We start from the raw sequence: 24,160 nt of genomic DNA, 5'->3' as shown, positions 1-24,160 counted from the left end.
TTCTTCTTATTAAGTTGCAAAAGAAAAGTAAGTGGAAATTTAAAACAAAAATATTATCTATGTCTAATACAGGAATTTAGCACTTCCGCTGTTGGAATCCAAACTCAAAATGGCGGCATGTTTCAGAACCCAACCGCAGAAAAAAATCAATTATCTTCAGACTCCTGCTCTGCCTCTCGCAGCCAGGTGAAGAAGGCTGTGACGGACTTAAGGGCCACGCCTTCCGCGCTTTCTTCGCTTTCTGCCTGTGCTGCGATTGGTGGGGGACGAAATAAACAAAGAGTCAGGAAGGATGTCATTTTAAAGGAGAAACTCTGAATGTAAAGCTTTTCAACCAATTTGGAACCTACTACAAATGATCATCACTGCCCTTAAAATCACACAGGGTTGTCATCTCATACCTTCACAGAGTTTTCCTGGCGTCAGAGTCTGTTTTGTGGAGGAGCAGTGGAGGGTTGAGGTGAAGGGCTGGACTGCAGCCCTGAGAAGCGGTTGAGGCCGGCAGAGTTTAAACGTTATAAGAGAGATAAGTGAAAAATAACAATTGTGGATGATCAGAGTCAAGGTCCAGTCATTAAGAGGAAGATGCTTCACCTGACTCCGTATACAGGATATGCTGTAAGTTACTGATTTATATCAAGGTTTCATCAAGTTCAATTTAAAACCTTTTTAAGAACATAATGAAGGAAATTCTCGTAAATGGAAAGACTATCAGACTCCCAGATTTCTAACAGGCTTAATATCTGAGATGAATCAGTGACAACTACAGCTAAACAGAGCGGAACAGTCAAAACATTGTGAAGTGTGTGACACCCTTCAATCGTTAAGTGTTGTAGTATGAACTCCAAACAGTTACAAGACTCCTGATCAGCAGGTCATGTAGTGTGAACTGCACAGTGATCCGACAGCTTTAACAGTCATGTGGTGTGACCTCACCTGAGTCACTGGCCATGGCTCCTTCACTGCTAGCCTTCACCAATGTGACTTGAGCCTGGAGGCCAAGCTGGATCTTCTCGTCCATTTGAGGCTGCAGAAAGAGAAGCGATTATGATCACTCTTCAGATTTCCAGCAATAAAAACTACAGATGACAATAGTAGAAAATCTGAAAGGAAAAGTCTAAAGGTTTAGACTGAAATGGTTTTGCACTCTTCCGTGTTCTCAAAATGTCCAGCAGAGGGAGAACTAAGCTTCTTTCCAAAGCACTGTCTGAATTCTGCAATGCCCAATGTTAAGCAAGGACAAGTCCCAACCACATTACTGCATCCATACCATACCTTGTATTTTGTAAACATGAGGTGACCCATCGGCTTAGTGAACAAGTGTGCTCCCTGTTCTACACTAAAACATGTCAGAGTGCATCCAGCAGGCAGAGATCCCACAAAGTCTGTTTTCCTTCTATTCTGCAGTACCTCATGGATCATTTGTGCCACCTTTGCACTGCCGGACATATAAACTACAGTGATGCAGATCAGATGGGAGCAGGGAGAGTTTTTACAAACACCCCGGATGTTACGATTCCAAGGATTAATCATAAACAGTTACGGGACCCGAGCTATCCAATCCTAACCCTATGTCTGGTTTTCCAGCTAGAGAACAGGAACTACAGACGAGGAAGTCAGAGACGGAGTTTTCAAAACAGCTTCCAGATTCAGCAGAGACCATCGGGCACAAAAAAATTAGCCACACAACTTTTCAAGTTGTCTGTGATCAATTTCTACTCAGAGGTCACTGCTGATTTCACAAAATATACTATATTCAATTTCTATTGTTTAGATACATTTTTACAATATTAAACTCATTATACAAATCATTATGTGTATTGTTGAATTTATTTACTCTGAGATGAAGGCGTGAAATCGCAGGGGTGAGGAAGAAGCATGAATGAATCAACACTAATGCCCCTGTTATGAGTGTTTTATCAGTAATAAGTAGAAAATCTAAGAAACTTGTTTACCAATATCTGTATAAATCATAAAATATTATATGTTTGTGATTATACAGCAGAATCTTAACAAGTCATGACTCTGCATTAGGTTGCAGCTTTAATTCAAATAAACATTTCAAATCTTCAAAAGTAAATAGCAGCTTATTTCTTTTCAGTGGTCCTGCTGTTCTTTTTCATAGGCACGGTGTTGCCCGGCTCCTCTCTCTCTACGCCCTGCTCTCTCTGCTCACTTGGATCTGTGGAGACACACCCACACAAAAAACAAAACACAAACAAACAGGGAAATACAGGTTTAAGATAAGTTCACAGGAAATACAGTGGAGTCAAACGGCTGTGAAAGTGGCAGACAGAGTGACATCTCTGACTGTTTCTGTGGCATGCTGCGTTACAAGATGAAATATTATAGCTCAGCTAGCAGATGGGAGGGAGGGAGGGGGCTTCCTGTCTGCTGTTAGGAACAATATCCTCTCTACAGGCTACAGGGACAGGAGGTCTACAGACTGGCTTCCTGAGTCACTATAGCTGTGTCGATGGGATTTTAAGCCTTAAAGAGAATTAAGGCTGCAGGCCTGACCTGGCTGTCTCTTGTGTCTTTGGAGAGGAGTTGCTGCTGCACTTTTCTTGGCTCCTCCTGGTTTTTGGACCCTGGTCGGGTCCTGTGGACACCCAGTTGTGCTGAAGAAAAAAAAATGTACAGAACCACAATGACTTCAAACCTGAATCAGACTGTAGTGTAGACATTCTGTAGTGTTAAACAGATTTCTTTGGTCTTTATCTTTGACAGATCAGAGAATTTAGGAGCATGTGTGGGTTTGATCACACTGTGCTAGATACATTTTGGCTTAAACAGAGGAATCAGTCAATCACAGAGGAATTTTCCCTGACACACTGATGAATTCATTAAAGATCAATAGTTATCACTTCTTCCTCAGGTTTCTTCTATTTTTTCCTGTTCATGTTTCTATGGAATTCTCTTACATTTCTTTGCCATGATCTATGTATCTATCTTTATCAGTCCTTCTAAAAAGCGTTAGATCTCGTTAACAACAGCAGTGTAGATATTCGTTAAACAGAATATGACCAGAATATATAGTATCATGTTGAAATAAATCTCTGTGGTAAAATCCATCTTACTTTGAAGAATTTGACTGTTGGACTCTTTACAATTGTGCAAATGAAAGAAAAATCGCGAAGACCCACTCACCAATCTCAGGTCTACAATATCCTGCAGCATGAGCCGTATACGATTGCACGTCTTCCTCTCTCTGGCGATTTTTTTAATCTGGAAAAAATACCGATCCATCCGAGGCTGGTGAGACACAGAGGGAGAGAGACGGTTCATTTGAGACGAGAAGTTCATGTTCAGCATGTCTCCATTCAATCTACCAGACAGCAGGTTGCAGATATTATTATTCTATAGAGTTGACCAATTGTCCAGTTTATCACTTGGAACAGTCCTGACCGCCCGGGATGAAACCGGAACATTTAATCAACAGCAGCATGAAAACCGTAATAGCCAGAAACAAACAGAGGCAATTCACTGTAAACGTTCACCATTAAAGCTCCGTGCTGAGGAAACTACCACGTTATAAATATTCCCATTTCCACATAAACTACTTGTAAGCAGCTGCTGTGGGATTGAATAACACCGAAACTTTTCTCTTTTATGTCTTGGAAACTGTCTTCTTGTAAATCAGAATCACCTCTTAAATCACTTATTTGACACGTGCAGAAGAATACATCTCGCTGGAATGAAAGCAGAGACATGAACTGATCTTCTGCTGCACTAATGTCAAAAACACTGCTGACAAAAAGTTCACATCACATCTTCATCCCTGCAAACAATGCATTTCTCTTAAAATTTAATTTTGGAAAGGGAAACCAGCCGCATATTATCCTGTAGATTATATTCGAAGCTTTCAATCTGTAGCCCTTCAGACCTTTCTAAGACCGTAATAAAATAAATTTAAGATTTATGTCAAATGAACTACCACCAGCTCACCTTGGCCTCCTTTAAGTCGAATTCCTTTCCGATGGTGGTGAGCAGGCTGCACAGACACTCTAAAGACACGTTGTCTTGGTTCTGCAGCAGCTTGACCACGCAGTCATGCATGACAGGCGCCTTAAGCTTCTTGAGCTTGAACAGTTCGCCGATGAACTTGACGAAGCCAATGGAACGCCGCCGGATAATATCCTTGAACTCCTGTAGCTCTAACAGGAGTCGGTGACGATCCTTCTAATGGGACCAAGAAAACAAAATTCTTGAACAGAGTTGAAACAGAAACTAAAAGACGTTTCGGTAAAGATCCGGTGTCACACTTACCCGTGCAGCAGAGTCCAGCTTCTTCTGCTTCGTCCTTATTACCACATCATCATCCTCGTTGTCTTTCTGAAACTCCTGCTGACAACGACTTAGCAGCAGCTTGATAAAGCTCACTGTGCTATTGGGTTCATCAGAGATGGGCACTTTGAGCTGCACATGAACAGTAAGTGGAATGAATTCAGTAGAGAACATAAGCATTAAAATAAAATTAGTAATGAACTAACCCTTAAAAAACTGGAGTTTTCTGCGGGTTTAACATTTGATTTTATATATCGACAAATTAACATTTTCGTATCTGGATTATTTCGACTTGAATGACTGATATATATTTAAGGTTATTTTATCAAATGATGGCAGACAGAACATGTAATAGTTTCTCTAGAGCTCTTGTTAATAGAGTCTATAATAAAGGATATGCACGTTTCATAAATTGTGGTTTAAAGGATTATTTGTGACTGATTTTCAAACTCCTTAAAAATAGTGTGTGTCGTCTGGTGTAGACTCTAGAGGCATCAAAACAATAAAACCTCATCATCACACTCTACTGAATTGTGTTGCTTTTCACAGCATTATTCTGCATCAAGGCCGAGCTGATAATTATCCAATCGATCCATTTACTGCATCTGGTGAATGCGGTAATTTACGAAAAAGCTATATTTATGTACTGCTCTAAATCCAATTCAAACAATTACATTACAAACACAAGACTCTATCGTTCCAAAGTCGACACACTTCTCTGATCAACTAGGCAACCTGCTTACCTCGGCGAGGCAGCTACACATGTTCCCGTAGGCCACCGATAAGACGGGCTCGTCGATGGCTTTCTCAAACACGAGGTCCACGACTCCTTTGAGCCGCTCCTCCGTGTCGATGGTCACGTCCGTCACCAGCTTCATCAGCTGGTTGAACTTATAAGGCGTCCGCTTGTCCAGGATACTGCGGACCTTCTTGAACAGGTCCTGATGGGAATAGGTCATAACAGGTACTTAAACTCTGAGGTCATCAAGCACAAAGACCGATCTCTCGCTCCACATGAAAAACTAGTCCTATTGTAAAGTTACTAGTAATACGGAAATTAAATACTCACAATGATTTTCCTATATTTACAGATTTAAACAACATTTTTACTGGAATTTCCAATACTTTGAAACTCTTCTGTCATGTAGACTTACATTAATTATCAGTAAAGTCTGTATATGTAATTTCTATATGTGCCCACTGCTTTGTGGATTAACGTTTGTGTATATTTGGTCGTACCTGTGTTCCTTTTGACTTTGGTTCCGCTTGGATTTCCCTATTCCTGCCTGGTGTCAGGGCATTCTCTGATGTCTTCGGCTTAACAACTTGATCCACAGACAGGCTCACGATGATCTCCCTGGGTTGTGGTCGCTGCGCCCAACGGTTTATAACCTTTACCAGGAAGAAAGGGAAAATAGTATTATTACCATGATTCAATATCTTTTAAATTAGCCAAAATAACGGATTTTCAATTCCAGTGTTTAAGTTTGTGTGAGTTTCATAAGTAAGGCAACATAAATATCATTTAGGTTACCCTCTCTTACACTGCCATACTGAAAATCTTGGGCGTGAGGGAGAAGCATGAATGAATCAACACAAATGCCCCTGTTATGAGTCTTTTATCAGTAATAAGTAGAAAAAGTAAGAAACTTGTTTACCAATATCTGTATGAATCATAAAATATTATATGTTTCTGATTATACATCAGAATCTTAACAAGTCCTGACTCTGCATTAGGTTCCAGCTTTTTTTCAAATGCACATTTCAAATCTCTCAGATCAAACTATCATTAATAAAAATTTCAGCTCAAGTAATTTAAATGTTTGAAGTCTGTAGCCAATTCTCCAGATTTTACCCGGAGGTTACGTCTGACAACGATTTAAGTTTCTATGGAACACCACCAGTTACCACATGGTATCTGGTGGTGTTCCATAGAAACACCACCAGATTTGCTCAATGTAGAAATATGCTCAATGTAGAAATATGAGCAAATCAACTATGAGGGACAGAGAGGAAATAGCAGCTTCACGTCTCCTGTATGAATGGTAAGATCTGTGTCGAAGCCTCGGACAGCTCGTCTCACCTCGGAGAATGTTGGTTTCTTGTTGGGGACGGTGGTCCTGCTGTCCTTCTTCTTTGGGACAGTGTTGCCCGGCTCATCTCCCTGTACGCCCTGATATTTCTGCTCACTTGGATCTGTGGAGACACACCCACACAAAAAAACACAAACACATACAAACAGGGACATACACGTTTAAGATTAGTTCACAGGAAATACAGTGGAGTCAAACGGCTGTGATAGTGGCAGCCAGAGTGACATCTCTGACTGTTTCTGTTGCATGCTGCGTTACAAGATGAAATATTATAGTTAGCAGATGGGTGGGGGGGTGAGGGGGCTTCCTGTCTGCTGTTGGGAACAATATCATCTCTACAGGCTACAGGGACAGGAGGTCTACAGACTGGCTTCCTGAGTCACTATAGCTGTGTTGATGTGATTCTAAGCCTTAAATAGGATTTAGACTGCAGGCCTGACCTGGCTGTCCCTTGGTCTCTTTGGAGAGGAGATGCTGCTGCACTTTTCTAGGCTCCTCCTGATCTCCAATCTTTACCACCTTGTGGCTGGGATCAATGGTTTTTTGACCCTGGTCTGGTCCTGTGGACACCCAGTTGTGCTGAAGAAAAAAAATTTACAGAACCACAATGACTTCAAACCTGAATCAGACAGATTCTGTAGTGTTAAACAAATTTCTTTGCTCTTTATCTTTGACAGATCAGAGAAATTAGGAGCAATTGTGGTTTTGATCACACTGTGCTAGATACATTTAGGCATAAACAGAGAAATCAGTCAATCACAGAGGAATATTCCCTGACAAACTCATGAATTCAATAAAGATCAATAGTTGTCACGTTTTCCTCAGGTTTCTTCTATTTTTTCCTGTTCATTGATTCTATGGAATTTTCTTACATTTGTTTGCCATGATCTATGTATCTATCTTTATCAGTCCTTCTAAAAAGCGTTAGATCTCGTTAACAACAGCAGTGTAGATATTCGTTAAACAGAATATGACCAGAATATATAGTATTATGTTGAAATAAATCTCTGTGGTAAAATCCATCTTATTTTGAAAAATTTGACTGTGTGACTCACAGATCCACTCACTAATCTCAGGTCTACAATATCCTGCAGCATCAACCGGATACGAGATGAAATCTTCCCTTCTGTGAGGATTTTTCCAATCTTGTAAAAATATTGATCCATCTGAGGCTGGTGAGACACAGAGGGAGAGAGACGGTTAATTTGAGACTTGAAGTTCATGTTCAGCATGTCTCCATTCAATCTACCAGATAGCAGGTTGCAGATATTATTATTCTACAGAGTGGACCAATTGTAAATTAGCTGCTGTGGGATTGAATAACACCGGAACTTTTCTCTTTTATGTCTTTGAAACTGTCCCCTTGTAAATCAGAATCACCTCTTAAATAACTTATTTGACACGTGCAGAAGAATACATCTCGGTGGGATGAAAGCAGAGACATGAACTGATCTTCGGCTGCACTATTGTCAAAAACACTGCTGACAAAAAGTTCACATCACATCTTCATCCCTGCAAACAACGCATTTCTCAGAATATTCAATTTTGGAAAGGGAAACCAGCCGCATATTATCCTGTAGATTATATTCAAAGCTTTCAATCTGTAGCCCTTCAGACCTTTCTAAGGCTGTAATAAAATAAATGTAAGATTTATGTCAAATTAACTACCACAAGCTCACCTTGGCCTCCTCTATGTCAAGGACTTTGCTGATGGTGGTGAGCAGGCTGCATAGACACTCGAAAGACTCTTCGTCGTTGTTGTTCAGCAGCTTGACCACGCAGTCATGCATGATGGTTACCGTTTCCATCTTAAGCTTAAAAAAGTTTGCAGATGAACTTAAGTTGCCAATGGAGAAGTCGGTCACGATCCTTCTAATGGGACCAAAGAAACACACCTCTTGAACAGAGTTGAAATCGAAACTAAAAGCCCTTTCGCTAAAGATTCGGCTTCAGACTTAAGTCAGGTAAGTCAGGCTTGAAACAATCATTGAAACATTTAGTGTAGCCAATGACACTGACACCATGTGCAGATCTAGCTGTTTTCAGACATGTACATGATAACTGAATTTTCTGTGTCAGTTGCTACGGACACTGTCTGGAACTTTTCCAACTGGTTCCTAAGGAAAATGTGCAGAAATGTTGGTGATGTTTCGAACAGGAAATGGACGCAAAAGTGAGAAAAACATATATACATGTCAGGATGCAAAAGAGATGTTATAGATGTCAAGGGCCAAAACCTGTCCTGATGTGTTAATAACAAAAAAAATGCATTTTCTGGAGCAGAATCTTTACACAATGTCTCGTTTCAGACTCGAACAACCCCCTGAATGCGTTCTGCATATATTTAATGCAAAGTTCAAAGTAGCATTATATACATTTTCCAACAAGTTTTACCAATAACCAGGGAAAAATTTGTGGATCAGGGCTTCAAATCAAAGACTTTAGGCCCATTGTGGAGCCTTTTTTGCATGCAGGTACCATCAAACTGATATGATGGTGGAAGAAGACAGCAGGGGGGGAAATATAGTTGGGTAATTTACCTGATAATGCTTCTGTCGCAGCTAGGTAGCAATCTGGTGGGTTGTGAGGAGATGTTCAGTAAGGTAGTGGAGAAGGAGTGATGACATCATAAAGATCAAAGGAACAACATGACACATTATAGGACATATACCATCACTCAAGAGGAAAAATCTGCCTTTAAACTTAAAATAAAAAAATAATGTGTAATTTCTTCATATATGACCCAGCCCTTGGACTTTAGTTGACAAAGTTAAAGCTAAAGTTTGCAAATAGTACAGGGAGCTAGGCAATAAAACAATATCAATAATTATCGTAATATAATTCTCATCAATAAAAGAATAACTAAAGTCAGTCCCCTATATCTTTGTCTTCTGACACTGGGAAAAGATGCGGTTAAACGGTGAATGAGGTGGATCCAGGGAGTTTTTTTTCTCACTGTCTTTTGACATTGTGAGATTGGATTTTTTTTAAGTTTGACCAATAACCATGGAATAATTCGTGGATCAGGGATTGAAATCAAAGACTTTAGGCCCCTTTTGGAGCCTTTTTTGCATGCAGGTACCATCAAACTGATATGCTGGTGGAAGAAGAGAGCAGGGGGGGAATATAGTTGGGTTAATTACCTGATGATGCTTCTGTCACGTCTGGGTAGCAATCTGGTGGGTTGTGAGGAGATGTTCAGTAAGGTAGTGGAGAAGGAGTGATGACATCATAAAGATCAGAGGAACAACATGAAAGATTATAGGACATATACCATCACTCAGGAGCAAAAATCTGCCTTTAAACTTAAAATAAAAAAAGAATGTGTCATTTCTTCATATATGACCCACCCCTTGGACTTTAGGTGACGAAGTTAAAGCCAAAGTTTGAAAATAGTACAGGGAGCTAGGCAATAAAACAATAACAATATTTATCGTATTGTTATTCTCATCAATAAAAGAATTTCTAAAATCAGTCCCCTATATCTTTGTCTTCTGACAGTGGGAAAAGATGCGGCTACACGGTGAAAGAGGCGGATCCAGGGAGTTTTTTTTGTCAGTGTCTTTTGACATTGTGAGATATGATTTTTTTTTAAGTTTTACCAATAACCAGGGAATAATTTGTGGATCAGAGCTTCAAATCAGAGACTTTAGGCCCCTTGTGGAGCCTTTTTTGCATGCAGGTACCATCACACTGATATGATGGTGGAAGAAGAGAGCAGGGGGGGGGAATATAGTTGGGTAAATTACCTGATAATGCTTCTGTCGCAGCTGGGTAGCAATCTGGTGGGTTGTGAGGAGATGTTCAGTAAGGTAGTGGAGAAGGAGTGATGACATCATAAAGATCAAAGGAACAACATGGCACATTATAGGACATATACCATCACTCAAGAGGAAAAATCTGCCTTTAAACTTAAAATAAAAAAATAATGTGTCATTTCTTCATATATGACCCAGCCCTTGGACTTTAGTTGACAAAGTTAAAGCCAAATTTTACAAATAGTACAGGGAGCTAGGCAATAAAACAATATCAATAATTATCGTAATATAATTCTCATCAATAAAAGAATAACTAAAGTCAGTCCCCTATATCTTTGTCTTCTGACACTGGGAAAAGATGCGGTTAAACGGTGAAAGAGGTGGATCCAGGGAGTTGTTTTTGTCACTGTCTTTTGACATTGTGAGATAAGATTTTTTTTTAAGTTTTACCAATAACTAGGGAATAATTTGTGGATCAGGGCTTCAAATCAAAGACTTTAGGCCCCTTGTGGAGCCTTTTTTGCATGCAGGTACCATCAAATTGATATGATGGTGGAAGAAGAGTGCAGGGGGGGAAATATAGTTGGTTAATGTACCTGATAATGCTTCTGTCGCAGCTAGGTAGCAATCTGGTGGGTTGTGAGGAGATGTTCAGTAAGGTAGTGGAGAAGGAGTGATAACATCACAAAGATCAGAGGAACAACATGACACATTATAGGACATATACCATCACTCAGGAGCAAAAATCTGCCTTTAAACTTAAAATAAAAAAAGAATGTGTCATTTCTTCATATATGACCCAGCCCTTGGACTTTAGTTGACAAAGTTAAAGCTAAAGTTTGCAAATAGTACAGGGAGCTACAAAATAAAACAATGTCAATAATTATCGTAATACAATTCTCATCAAAAGAGAAAAACTAAAGTCAGTCCCCTATATCCTTGTCTTCTGACACTGGGAAAAGATGCGTTTACACGGTGAAAGAGGTGGATCCAGGGAGTTGTTTTTATCACTGTCTTCTGACATTGTGAGATAAGAATTTTTTAAGTTTTACCAATAACCATGGAATAATTCGTGGATCAGGGCTTCAAATCAGAGACTTTAGGCCCCTTGTGGAGCCTTTTTTGCATGCAGGTACCATCAAACTGATATTGTGATGATGGTGGAAGAAGAGAGCAGGGGGGGAAATATAGTTGGGTAAATTACCTGATGATGCTTCTGTCGCAGCTAGGTAGCAATCTGGTGGATTGTGAGGAGATGTTCAGTAAGGTAGTGGAGAAGGAGTGATGACATCATAAAGATCAGAGGAACAACATGACACATTATAGGACATATACCATCACTCAGGAGCAAAAATCTGCCTTTAACCCTCTGATACACAACATGGGTCAAAAGTGACCTGATGGAGTTTTAATTGTAAATATATTTGCAATAAATTTATTTCATCATTCAGAATTCCTCAACTAACTTGTTTTTGATCATCAAAAATTCATCACAAAAAGGACAAATTTTTCACTTGTCCTTTTTCACTTTTTAAAAAGATTTTTTGTATCACTATCCTTCTAAAGCACAACATGGGTCAACATTGCTATATCTTTTAAAATCTATTTATTTAAATATTTAATATAACAAAGTATTCATTAAAATATCTTGTTTTTGATTACCACAAATCATATTTTCATTTTCTCGGTCTTCATTTTTTAACTAAAATAGTTTTTGTATAACTACATCAAGTTTACACTCATGGGTAAAAACTGTCCCATGTATGCAAGTGTGAATTTGCCTTTAAACTTACAATAAAAACGAATGTGTCATTTCTTGATATATGACCCAGCCCTTGGACTTGAGTTGACAAAGTTTGCAAATAGTACAGGGAGCTAGGCAATAAAACGTTATCAATAATTATCTTATAATTCTCATCAATAACTGAATAACTAAAGTCAGTTCCTTATATCTTTATCTTCTGACTTCACAGTAAAAATTTGGAATATGGCCAAAATGGCCACTAAATGGAAAATGGTTGGTTCCCTTTTTGCATTTTTCACAATATCCCTTGAGACATTTTTTTATGACTGGTCACGATACACCTGTGTTCCGATTTTGGTGAAGATTGATCAAGGGGAAACCTGAGGGCTGGTTCCAGGGTGCGCTGTTGAGCCATTTTGCCACACCCATTTCAAATTACTCCCGAATACGTACACTTTCACCACTTTCTAATTTGCTGCAAAGTTTGGTAAGAAGTTCAGCATGTTAAAGCCCTCAAAAAGCCAATTCAGTTTCGTCACAATAATAATAATAAGAAGAAGAATCCTTGAAACTTCAATAGAGCCTCTCACCATTCAGTGCTCGGGCCCTAACTCACAGCTTGCAAGCGGTTGTCAGCTACATGGAATTGTAGCTTGTGAACCAAGAACGTCTTGAAATTAAAAGTGAAAAGAATTGTTTGGATACCTTTTAACTTTTGTTAATTGTTAGGACAGAAAAGGTTGGCACACAAATCAGTTGAACTTACTGTAGTAAAATTTGTAATATAACTAGAAATAAATTTAAAAATCAAAATACATTGACTATAGTAGCTTTTTTGTTTTGATGTCACAGATAAAATTTGTTCACATTTGAGCTGGAAAGAGTAAAACCAGGCACACAGAAAATGACACAAACTCAGACTTAACGGCTTGCATTGCCACCAGCAAGACTTTCTTTAATAGTGATGGTCAAAGTGAGGAAGGTGACATAGCCACCTTCACTTTGAGAAAATAAGCATGGTGGAACAAAGATGAAATAAAACAAAGCACTTGTTTTCAAACTTTTCCTCCTTCTACACAAACTTGTAAAAGCAACTCGAGAACTGAAGTCACAACGCCAGAGCAATCCACAAAAAAATACTTTTTTTTTTTCTCCCCCAGGTAGGAAACATGACAGCACAACATGGTCAAACGGTTCAGGGGTAACCGTTCCCCCAACACAACACATTCACTGAATCTTTCCTGGTGGACGTTTGGGAAATCAACTGAACATGATGGGAGATATCAAAGTGGTGCCTCTCAATTAAAGGTCTGGAACAAATAAATAAACGAGTGAATAACACAATCGGTCCGACTGACCATCTTCTGCGTCATCAAGATTAGCCCAGCACCATGTAAACACAACACCACCCCAATATGTTCTAATGACAACAAAACAAAATGACAGCACTCTTCTGCAAACCTTATGCTAGCTACATCGATCAAAGTATGGATGAAAACCAAACATCAACACTTGGCACTTAAGAACGGAAAAGAAACAAACAATAAACATTCCTCAATATCTTAATGTACATTTTTGTAAACAGCTAAATGCCGAGACTAGGGCATGATAATAGACAATCGGTTTGGCTGGTGTCTGGCATACCAATACTGTGTCACTGTGAAATGACATGCACCTTAAGTAAGGTCTTCCCTTTTAAGTTTGCGAAGATCAATGAGCTCAAAGCGATCGAACTTCTCTGAGGTGACCCTTCATTGGTTTAACTTTTGAATACTGAATTGAAATTTTGGGATTGTGAGAAATCAGGCGATTCACAGCCATAGAGACAAAAGGGACGATTTTGAAGTCTGATGCTTTTAGATCCCAGGTATGTGGTTTCTGCGTCTAAAAAAAAGAGAAACTGAAAGGCACTGTAAGATCTGCAAATAATGCTAACGACTGGTTACCTTGACATCATTAAATCCAGTGGACAATATGGCGTAACGGGTTCTAATTTGGACCAGAGGGAGAGGAAAGGTTTCGGCAGCAAACAGGTGAACGCTTTTGGCAGTGCCAGGGTTGGAATCGAACAGCATTTTTATTTTATTTTCGGACAAAACGGAATCTGCTTCATCCACTTAATAATAATCCTGGAGAATCTACTAAATTCCAGCATTAAGGGGCAAAATTGTACTAGAATATCTGAAGAATATAGCAAATGTGTACCTGCTCTATATCACTATCTTCTAGGAAATGTACATTGGTGTAACTGAACTGAAACGTTACAAAACAAACAATCACTGATTTGATAAGATGGCAATATCAAAACATGAATAGTTTTACATTCATGTATCTCACACCTGGCTTTACTTTACAAATCTAAACACGTCTTCTGTCTTTATATAAACGATCATGGAGGCCAATTGTTGTTTTCAAATAAAAAGGTCTGGGAGTGAGTTCAATATAGAAGTGAGTATGGCTGTGGGGGGGATTCAAACTGTACAGCAAAAGAAGACTGACATCACGTGATGCATGATGGCTCTTAAGTTAAAGTTTGGCCGACAAATTGCATGTTCCTTCCTCCCCCTTTAAACAGATAATGCCGTCTAATGGCTAAATCCCAAAACTCAATAGTAAAAACAAAAAGAATCTGATTGTACACAACCCTCTAAAAAAATAATAGTTCTCACAATAGAACCAAAATCGCACCCAAGTACACATATATAGAGGGGCTGTGTGCACTGTGTGTGTGTGTGTGTGTATGTGTATGTGTATGTGTGTGTGTGTGTGTGTGTGTGTGTGTGTGAATGTTTGTGTTTGTGAGGGGCTGGTAAACTGAAAAACAAAAAGCCGGAACTGAGAACGTCACTGAAATAAAGAAAGAGAAAAAGTTCTGTCTGACACAAAGTGTGGACGTCAGAGTCACTTTTTGAGGGGCTGGTAGACTGAGGCGTTGGGGTCCAGGGAGGAGGGACTATTGTCCATGAACTTGGAAGAGTAGTGCGGGGTGACGGGGCTGAGGTTGCTGCTGTCCGACGAGTAAGACAGGCTCGGCATCACCGCCATCACCTCGGCTATCTTCTGCTTCAGCTCTGCGATCTCCTGCTCCCTCTGGTGGTTCTGGCCTGGAGGACATGGAGGATGAAGAGACGTTAATCACACATAGTACAGAGTGGGGGGGATACACATGACCTTTCAAACTGAATCCCTGAGAACTCAAATAGTATTTTAGCTCATAAAGATTTTTGAAACCAGAAATGCCGTAATTTGGAGGAGTGGCCGATGGAGCCTGACTGAGAACTCGAGGACACTGCACGCTCACCTCCACCCTGATGTAAGGAACCACAGACGGATTCTGTAGCTTCTACAATGCTCATTTCACTTTATCCCCACAGTCCCCACTTACCTTGTGCTATCTCCAGCTGCCTCTTGGCATCTCCCAGTGCAGAGAAGAGGTCCAGTTTGATCCTGGTCTCAGCACTGAGGCTGTTCTCCAGGTGCTGGGTCTTGTCCTGCATGGCTGACAGTGCTGACATCAACACCTCTGTGTCCTTCTCATTCTCTTTGTACTTCCTCAGCTCCTGTGTGGTAAGAGTAATAGGATATTAGATCAATGTATGGTCACACTACAAAACACATTATTTCTTGTGGATATTATACTCTATATTATATATTATACATTGATATGGCGCATAGGGTCTCTTGATTTATTTACACAAATAGCTCAAACTTAAACAGCATCAAATTTTATTCAAAGGATCATGTGCTCTTAGAAACTGAAGTGCTCTTAGATAGCTACAGGTAAATATAGCTAATTACATTAGAGCATTTGGGGCTGCTCTAAACCTGCCTGTTTGCTTGGCCTGTGGTGATACTAGGTTGCAGCTCTTTCTGAAACCATTAAAGTAACCTTCAATTAATTGAGCTACAGCAAATGAAGGTGACAACATCAAAGCCAATAACTTGAACGATTCCAGAGACGTGCAATCCACATACGGACAGACAGTGATTTGTGGAATTAGTACAAAGAAGATATATTTTTCAATGCTGTGACTGACCAAGTAAGTGCACATTTAAAAACATTAACTATTGTGTTAATGAAAAATAGTCAGTCTTACCTGACACTTGCCCTCCAGGTCCCTAATCTGCTCCTCCTTAAGTTTCATGTCCAAGCTGAGCTTCTTATACTCCGTCTCTAGCTCTCTGATACGAACGCGAAGAGAGTCATTAGACTCCACTCTGTGGAATAAAGGAGAAAAAGAGCAATTACATTGTGAATAGGCAAAAAGTGAAGTCAGAAAATAGAGGGAACATATTATATTGTACACTTGTACCTAAATGCTGTATGCAACACTTTATATAACAATAGTTATATAAAAAAACAACAACTAAGCAATCCCTACTGAAGAAAGTACACTTATTGCTCAGCCAGTGATGAGAAGTCGTAGGAACCATGAAGCTATCACACCCCCCCTGCAGCTTCAGGCAACATTATTTTATATTTTAATTGAGTTAGGCACAAATTAGTTTACATTGGTTTCATCTGTCAGAGGGGACAAAGACTAATCTCTTGAAATATGTACTGATGCTCTGCTTTCCTTGGTTCAGAGGTTAACATATCATTTCATTTAATTAGTACCTAGTGGCAGTAGCTAATGCTACAGCTCTGGAAGCCGTGGCCTCCTCCATCTTCTTCCTCTTCCTCTCCTTGGCCAGCTGTTTCTCAGCCAGGGCCCGTGCCTCCTGCTCAGACTTGAGCCTCTTCTCCAGCTGGGAAATGGTCTGCCTATCTTTCTGCTTGGCCTGGACGGCGCTGTGGAGCCTGAGGGGTGAGGAGGAAATGGTCAAGCATGTTGGATCATAAGGGTATGAGATTGAGAATTGAATATATAATATTCATGCATTAGACTAGACTTTAAAAGCCTCCTCTAGCACCATCGGATGGTCAAAGTGGTCACTTATAATGTGAAATAAATATCAATGTTGCCATGATAGTAACCTATCTGGTACAATAATTTTAATTTAAGAGTGAAATATCTGGTATTTCCTATTAAATACTTAGATTGTGGCAGCCCGCCATTGTCAACATTTTCCAACACAGTTTCATAATATTTTTTATACACTTATAATAACATATAAAGTGTAACATTTTGTTTGCCACCATTGCTGTTGTGCAACGTATGACTCAGCCAATGAAAACATAAAATTTTAAATCATGTTCTGTGACAAAATAAGCTCCTGAGACATAATCAGGGTCACCTCTGCTTAGAAACATATCTCAACTAAAAAGATTTCTAAACTGTGGAACTCTGGAGTTGGGAAGACCTATGCATTCACTAGAGGTTGTAATGGAAACAACCAGTGGCGATTTTAGCCTGAAATTTCTGGTGGGGCAATTTTGTATGACGTCATCACACCATCACAAAAATAGAGGTAGCTGATTATTATAAGCAGTAGGCCTATATAGACCATTAAGATATACTATGGGTTGCATTTTGAGTGCCAGCAGGGAGCAGAAATCCTATTTCAAATACATTTCACATGCTTTAGCGCTCAGAACGACACAGAGATGTTGCCTATAATACAGCATCAGAGAAAAATGATTGCAGCAAAGTAAAAAGATTAGTCAGACACACAGCTCAAATAACTTTCATAATTTATTAAACAAAACTTTGTAAAAAAGAGGATGTCCTTCAGCACCGAAAACATACATGTGCCAGGTTAACTCCTTAACAGACTTTTACATGATCAAAATAAAAGATTATTACTTCAAAGTTCATCGGATTATAATCATTACAGTTTAGGAAATAAGTGGTGGGTAAGATTATTGATGAAAAAAACTTAATGCAGCAGACAAGTTTAGTTACACATCACAACAATACTCTGAATAAAGAGCTTTAGGAGATGTAATGCTACTTTAAACAGCTGCTCTTAAAATGCAGATGTGACTTTAAATACTCACGTTTCAGTTGATCAAAGTAAATCTGTTTCTGCAGAATAATAATCTGTGTAACGTAGTCAAGTAACAAGCCAGGTACAGAGACACCGATACCTGCTCATCACTACTCACACATAAATACAATACTAAACTTGACTTACCACAGAAACGGGAGAACAGACCTCTGTAGCTTCTCTGTCAGGAGAACAAGCCGAACATCAAACCATATTATTCATCCGATATGTGAGTGAAACCTCTCCACAGACGCAGCTCGTGTTCACTGACGGGGGATAGCCTGTTAGCCTGTTAGCCTGTTACCTCCGGTGAAGCCGAGCAGGCAACATGGTGGGAGCTGGCGTCGCGTTTCGCATTATTCGGGCCAAGTTCCGAGGCAGATTTCATGGGGCACATCTGAAAGTGCCCATCTCCCAATGTTAACTTCGGCATGTGTGGTTCACTCTCATTGGGGTTTCCATGGCAACAGACTTAAGCGTAGGCCGTTGCCCCCGGAGCAGAGATGGACGGCAAGAGAGAAGCATTTCACAGAGCAAGCACACAGACAGAAACACACACAAATCAAATGACTCCAAAACAAGACTATAATTTTTGTGGGTCAAGTTTATTCACACACACATTCACGCTACTTTGCATATAAAATAAAATAAAATATATTTTGCCACAAAGTACAGATGTATTGAGCTTTCTGCAGAAAAGTGCCGTCTGGATCTAGTGGGGCAGTGCCCCACGTGCCCCGAATGTAGAAACGCCACTGTGAACAAGCAACTATTTTACAAGCAAGTATCTCTCTTTAAATGACCAGATATTATGAACATTTTTAACTGTGAGGCGAAGATTATTAAGGTTTTGGAGTATCAACAAAATGTTCGGTATCTACAGTATTTCTACAGATTATAGAATATTGGTCAGAATTAAAATGAATTAAAAATTTTTTTGTTTTTTTTTATTTTTATTTTTCAACAGCTCTGCAGTTGATGTAGTTAATAAAGACAAATATCTAAACAGTCACAGGTCAAAAGAACATGGATTGGAAGGTTCTTGAGGTTCGTCTTGGAAAAGTCAACAATTATTATTCCACTGCCTTCGGGCACATCTGGTTGTCAGTGGTCTTCGTCTTCAGGGTGTTGGTCTACATGGTGGCCGCTGAGCGTGTCTGGGCCAGCGACCAGGGACACTTTGACTGCAACACCCGCCAGCCGGGTTGCACCAACATCTGCTATGACTACTTCTTCCCAATCTCTCACATCCGCCTGTGGGCCCTCCAGCTCATCTTTTTCACCTGCCCCTCATTAATGGTGGTGCTGCACGTGGCCTATTGAGAAGAGCGGGAGCGTCAGTACCAGGCCAAGCATGGAGTGCACACGCAGTTGTACGACAACACGGGCCAAGAGCACGGCTGCCTCTGGTGGACCTATCTGATAAGCCTGTTTATCAAAACCACCTTTGAGGTCTTGTTCCTGTACGTGCTCCACTACATCTACGACAGCTTCAAGCTGCCCAGGAAGGTCCAGTGTGATGTCAGTCCCTGTCCGAATCTGGTTGACTGCTACATCTCCCGGCCCACAGAGAAGACCGTTTTCACCTACTTCATGGTGGGGGCGTCTGTTGCGTGTGTGGTGCTTAACATCTGTGAGATTTTATATCTGATTGCGTTCCGGATGGTGACTCTCAAAAAGCGAGGCATGGCCCACACTCCATCAAGAAAGATCCACCCTGGGCTGAGCTGTGATGGCTGCTAGTCCTCTCTACTATCCTGGAGAGCCAGTAGAAAAACAAAATGTCTAAAAATGCCACATTTTGAAAATATATTGACATTTTTTCACAATTAAAAGATAGGTGAGCTTTTTTTCACGTCTGACTGACTACAATACTCACATGTCTTCGAGCACATAGTTGTTCCTCCTGTCCACATTGGGTGTGTAGAGGTCCCGCCCTGTGAGATTCAAAGGACTGAGGATTTCTACTTGGTTTACCCAACTCAGAAACAGAAACCTCTGTTGAACGTATTTTTTTCCCAGGTGGATCTTGTCCCACATTGTCTTTACATTAGAAGGTGATCTCTACTTGGACATCATGGACGAGAGGAATAATTGCAGTATATTATTTTAAGGAACATTTGGGCACGTGTGCATTCTGTGAAAATATCGATTAAGGTTATTTAAATGTTACATATAATTTCTATTTGAATGTGTCTATGTTGTAACAATATTTTATTCTTTCAGAATGACTTTCTGTGAAATAAAAGTTATTGATCATTCAAATAAAGGGAGACTCTCATGTACTTTTAACCATTGTTAATATATCCTTGACCGAAACTGAAAGTTTTGGGCTTTGTATTCGCTGGTTATATTGTCAAACCACTGATATTAACGTTTTTTCTCCCTACCTGTAATAAATCACAGTAAACGCTTGTTATTGAGAAAGAAGATCTGCTCTCTCCTCTTGTAAAGGTGCCAATTCTCCACCTGGTGGCGGTAAAGGCCTACTACATAATCATGTTCTGAAGGTTTCAGCAAACATGATCCATTCAATTATCCCAATCACATGGTTGAGTTCTTGAATGATTGCTCACTAATCTATGTTGAATAACCACAATATGAATTAACTGTAGATCCTGTGATTAGTAACTTTATAATATGTTAGGTGAGATTGGAATAGTTGAGTTCCTCTGAATACACATTATAGCTTAATGTAAATGTTTCCAAAGGTAATGTTTCGGTAAATATAGAAATAGTGCAAAAGGTATGATCAGTGTGTAAGATGTTTTAAAAATACATGTCATGTTTCTCCAGGCTTTGATCCAGGTGTTACACAATAAACGTCACTGTTCAACTATTACAACTTCTACTACTACTACTAATCATAATAATAATTATAATAATAATAATTACAACAAACACCTTTATACGTAAATTATTTTCGGTGTTTCCAGTATACCATTTTTTTCTATCACCAAAAAACACAGCACGTGCATCTGCATCAAAGTTTTTCGAAATTTAATCAACGATTGGTGATTGGCAACTTTTCAAAATAAAAGCATTACACGCTCAACCCGGTAAAAGATGAATATTAACCACTGGAGCTGTTTTAAGAAGAACTTCATACAGTGAGATTTAAAACGGTTGTTATTGACTATCGATTCCCAAACTTTAATAACTCTTGAATGTAGGTGTTCAAACAAATATAGTCTCATACAGTACTCACTTAGTGCAATATATCTAACGCTCGTATAAAAACGACATGTCCTGATTTGTTGAGGATGTGTTATTGTTCTTTATTTATCCTTCTGATAAATCAACATTGCCACAAGACAGGCTGATGGGTGGTTGGTTGGCAGGGATGATGGAGTGTTGGTGGAGGGATGCTGGTTACTCCAACCTCAATAGAACAAAAAAAAATATCAAAGTAATGTTTTGTGGTGCATAGTAGCATATTAATTATTTTCAATATATATAAATAAAATACATCCATACAACTTAGTTTGATCTATGCTTTAAATGTGGTGTTAATGACTTCTTGCAGCGGACTGAGCTATATGTTGAGATTTCACATTCACGTTAGTAAGCACACTGTACTATATATTCTTAACGTTTCACACCAAACTGAAACGTTAGGATGAAATATAAACTCTGCTCCATTGTAATCATTAACAACTGCCTAATACTTTTCAATTCTGAAATATTAAAATTGCTCGGCCCATACCTGTCCAGGAGCATCAGCTGTTGTGAAGAGTGTCAGGACTCCCGCGATGATGACAATGCTCGCCCCTACACTGATTCTGATTGGCTAACCCCTGACCCTAACTCTGAAGGTTCTCATTCCTAAACACCAATTTATAGCTCAATAAGGATTACTAGCCAATCAGAGGAAGAGTAGGGCGTGTCATCCCACACGCCCCAATTTATTGCAATTCTCTTTGATAATTTCTTTAATGTTAACAATGTCTCTCCTAGACCTTATCAGATTGCATTGTGAATCATCTGGGTCACCTAATTTTATTGTAAATAAGAGGGTGGATTCTGACTTATGACGGGATGTATTTAGCACTAATACACAAGCTTGATGTTACAAATCTTAAGCAATATGATATGGGCGCCACTTAGACAACCAGACCTGTCTGCTTTGCTGTGACTATAAATGACTGAAAAGTAGTTTTCTGACTTCCGTAACTGAGTTACTCTCTGCAGAATACTTTAACACAATCAGCATCTTATCTGCCAATATCATGGTGTAGAAGTGCAAGGAAATCTCAATATGTTATGATCAATGTCAATTATTATGCAAAAAACTACATTAAGGAATTGGCTGGAAATGATATGATCAACAATTATCATGCAAAAAAAATAGTTAAAAAACTACAAAAATAGTGTTTTGGAGAGGGGGGGTTTCAGAGGGAGGAGGCAGCTCTGCAGTAAGTTCAGTCACTCCAGGTTTGCTGCTTAGTGTTTTGGAGACAGGAGGTTAGCATCAGGAGCGGAGGCTGTAGGAGGGAGTGTGGAGCTGGAGCACAGTGGTTCAGCCAGTGTTGTATAAAGTATTTGAAAACCATACTTGAGTAAAAGTACAGATATCTTACCTGACAGTGACTTCGGTAAAAGTAAAAATTCACCCATAAGAAATGACTTGAGTAAAAGTCTTAAAGTAGCTCATATTAAATGTACTTACATTTCAAAATTATCTGGTGTTGAAATGTACTTAAGTATCAAAAGTAAAAGTACTAAACATGCTAAGTGCTCTTTATGGTAGGCCTTTACAGACACAAGAAACCCAAAAATATTTTCCTCAGGATTTATTTCAACTGACTGAGAAATTATAACAAAAATATACATTTAAGGCATATTTGTAAACATTTCGAACTCCAGATGCTGAGGCTCAAATAGTATTGGACCAATGCATCTGATCCTTTAGGGACAACAAAGAAGCAAGCACCTGGATAATTCTAAAGGGAATAAATGGATGGGGATTGTGTTCGCTTTGATAAGTCCCTGCCCTTCGTACACACATCGCTCCTCCCCATTGGATGGTTTAGTGAGGTCCTCAGATCGTCCCCTCCAGAGTCGGTAACGGCCATGGCGGAGCGCCGAGAAGACGATCAAACTTGACCATCTAGAGGAAGTAAAACTCGTAACAAGTATTACTCCGGACGCTGAGGGCTCTGCTGTCTGCCCCTTAAGGTTTAGACTGAAATGGTTTTGCACTCTTCCGTGTTCTCAAAATGTCCAGCAGAGGGAGAACTGAGCTTCTTTCCAAAGCACTGTCTGAATTCTGTAATGCACAATGTCAAGCAAGGACAAGTCCCAACCACATTACTGCATCCATACCATACCTTGTATTTTGTAAACATGAGTTGACCCATCGGCTTAGTGAACAAGTGTGCTCCCTGTTCTACACTGAAACATGTCAGAGTGCATCCAGCAGGCAGAGATCCCACAAAGTCTGTTTTCCTTCTATTCTGCAGTACCTCATGGATCCTTTGTGCCACGTTTGCACTGCCGGACATGTAAACTACAGTGATGCAGATCAGATGGGAGCAGGGAAAGTTTTTACAAACACCCCGGATGTTACGATTACAAGGATTAATCATAAACAGTTACGGGACCCGAGCTATCCAATCCTAACCCTATGTATGGTTTTCCAGCTAGAGAACAGGAACTACAGACGAGGAAGTCAGAGATGGAGTTTTCAAAACAGCCTCCAGATTCAGCAGAGACCATCGGGCACAAAAAAATTAGCCACACAACTTTTCAAGTTGTCTGTGATCAATTTCTACTCAGAGGTCACTGCTGATTTCACAAAATATACTATATTCAATTTCTATTGTTTAGATACATTTTTACAATATTAAACTCATTATACAAATCATTATGTGTATTGTTGAATTTATTTACTCTGAGATGAAGGCGTGAAATCGCAGGGGTGAGGAAGAAGCATGAATGAATCGACACTAATGCCCCTGTTATGAGTGTTTTATCAGTAATAAGTAGAAAATCTAAGAAACTTGTTTACCAATATCTGTATAAATCATAAAATATTATATGTTTGTGATTATACAGCAGAATCTTAACAAGTCATGACTCTGCATTAGGTTGCAGCTTTAATTCAAATAAACATTTCAAATCTTCAAAAGTAAATAGCAGCTTATTTCTTTTCAGTGGTCCTGCTGTTCTTTTTCATAGGCACGGTGTTGCCCGGCTCCTCTCTCTCTACGCCCTGCTCTCTCTGCTCACTTGGATCTGTGGAGACACACCCACACAAAAAACAAAACACAAACAAACAGGGAAATACAGGTTTAAGATAAGTTCACAGGAAATACAGTGGAGTCAAACGGCTGTGAAAGTGGCAG

The 24,160-nt window shown here is 39.5% G+C and overlaps 2 protein-coding genes and 1 pseudogene across 2 annotated transcripts; 1 reads left to right on the top strand and 2 right to left on the bottom strand.

The window, feature by feature from the left end:
• Positions 1-146: 146 nt before the first annotated feature.
• Positions 147-6,583, bottom strand: LOC133972745 (eukaryotic translation initiation factor 4 gamma 3-like). Its single transcript, XM_062410323.1, has 7 exons — positions 6,371-6,583; positions 5,527-5,679; positions 5,031-5,228; positions 4,270-4,419; positions 3,949-4,182; positions 937-1,027; positions 147-250 (listed from the first exon to the last, which is right to left on the bottom strand). The coding sequence occupies exons 1-7, from the start codon at positions 6,533-6,535 to the stop codon at positions 147-149; spliced, it is 1,095 nt and encodes a 364-aa protein (XP_062266307.1). The 5' UTR covers positions 6,536-6,583.
• A 6,220-nt stretch (positions 6,584-12,803) lies between these two features.
• Positions 12,804-18,170, bottom strand: LOC133972744 (macoilin-1-like). The gene is made up of 5 exons (XM_062410322.1): positions 18,118-18,170; positions 16,501-16,683; positions 15,980-16,100; positions 15,268-15,442; positions 12,804-14,986 (listed from the first exon to the last, which is right to left on the bottom strand). Exons 1-5 carry the CDS (start codon positions 18,168-18,170, stop codon positions 14,784-14,786), a joined length of 735 nt encoding a protein of 244 aa, XP_062266306.1. The 3' UTR covers positions 12,804-14,783.
• A 669-nt stretch (positions 18,171-18,839) lies between these two features.
• On the top strand, positions 18,840-19,556 carry LOC133972743 (gap junction beta-3 protein-like; annotated as a pseudogene).
• Positions 19,557-24,160: the final 4,604 nt, after the last annotated feature.

This window comes from Platichthys flesus, chromosome 17 (genome assembly GCF_949316205.1).
Source record: "Platichthys flesus chromosome 17, fPlaFle2.1, whole genome shotgun sequence".
In the NCBI taxonomy this organism is placed as follows: domain Eukaryota; kingdom Metazoa; phylum Chordata; class Actinopteri; order Pleuronectiformes; family Pleuronectidae; genus Platichthys; species Platichthys flesus.
The sequence above is the reverse complement of the archived record's forward strand: the minus strand, read 5'-3'. Positions and strand labels throughout refer to the sequence as shown.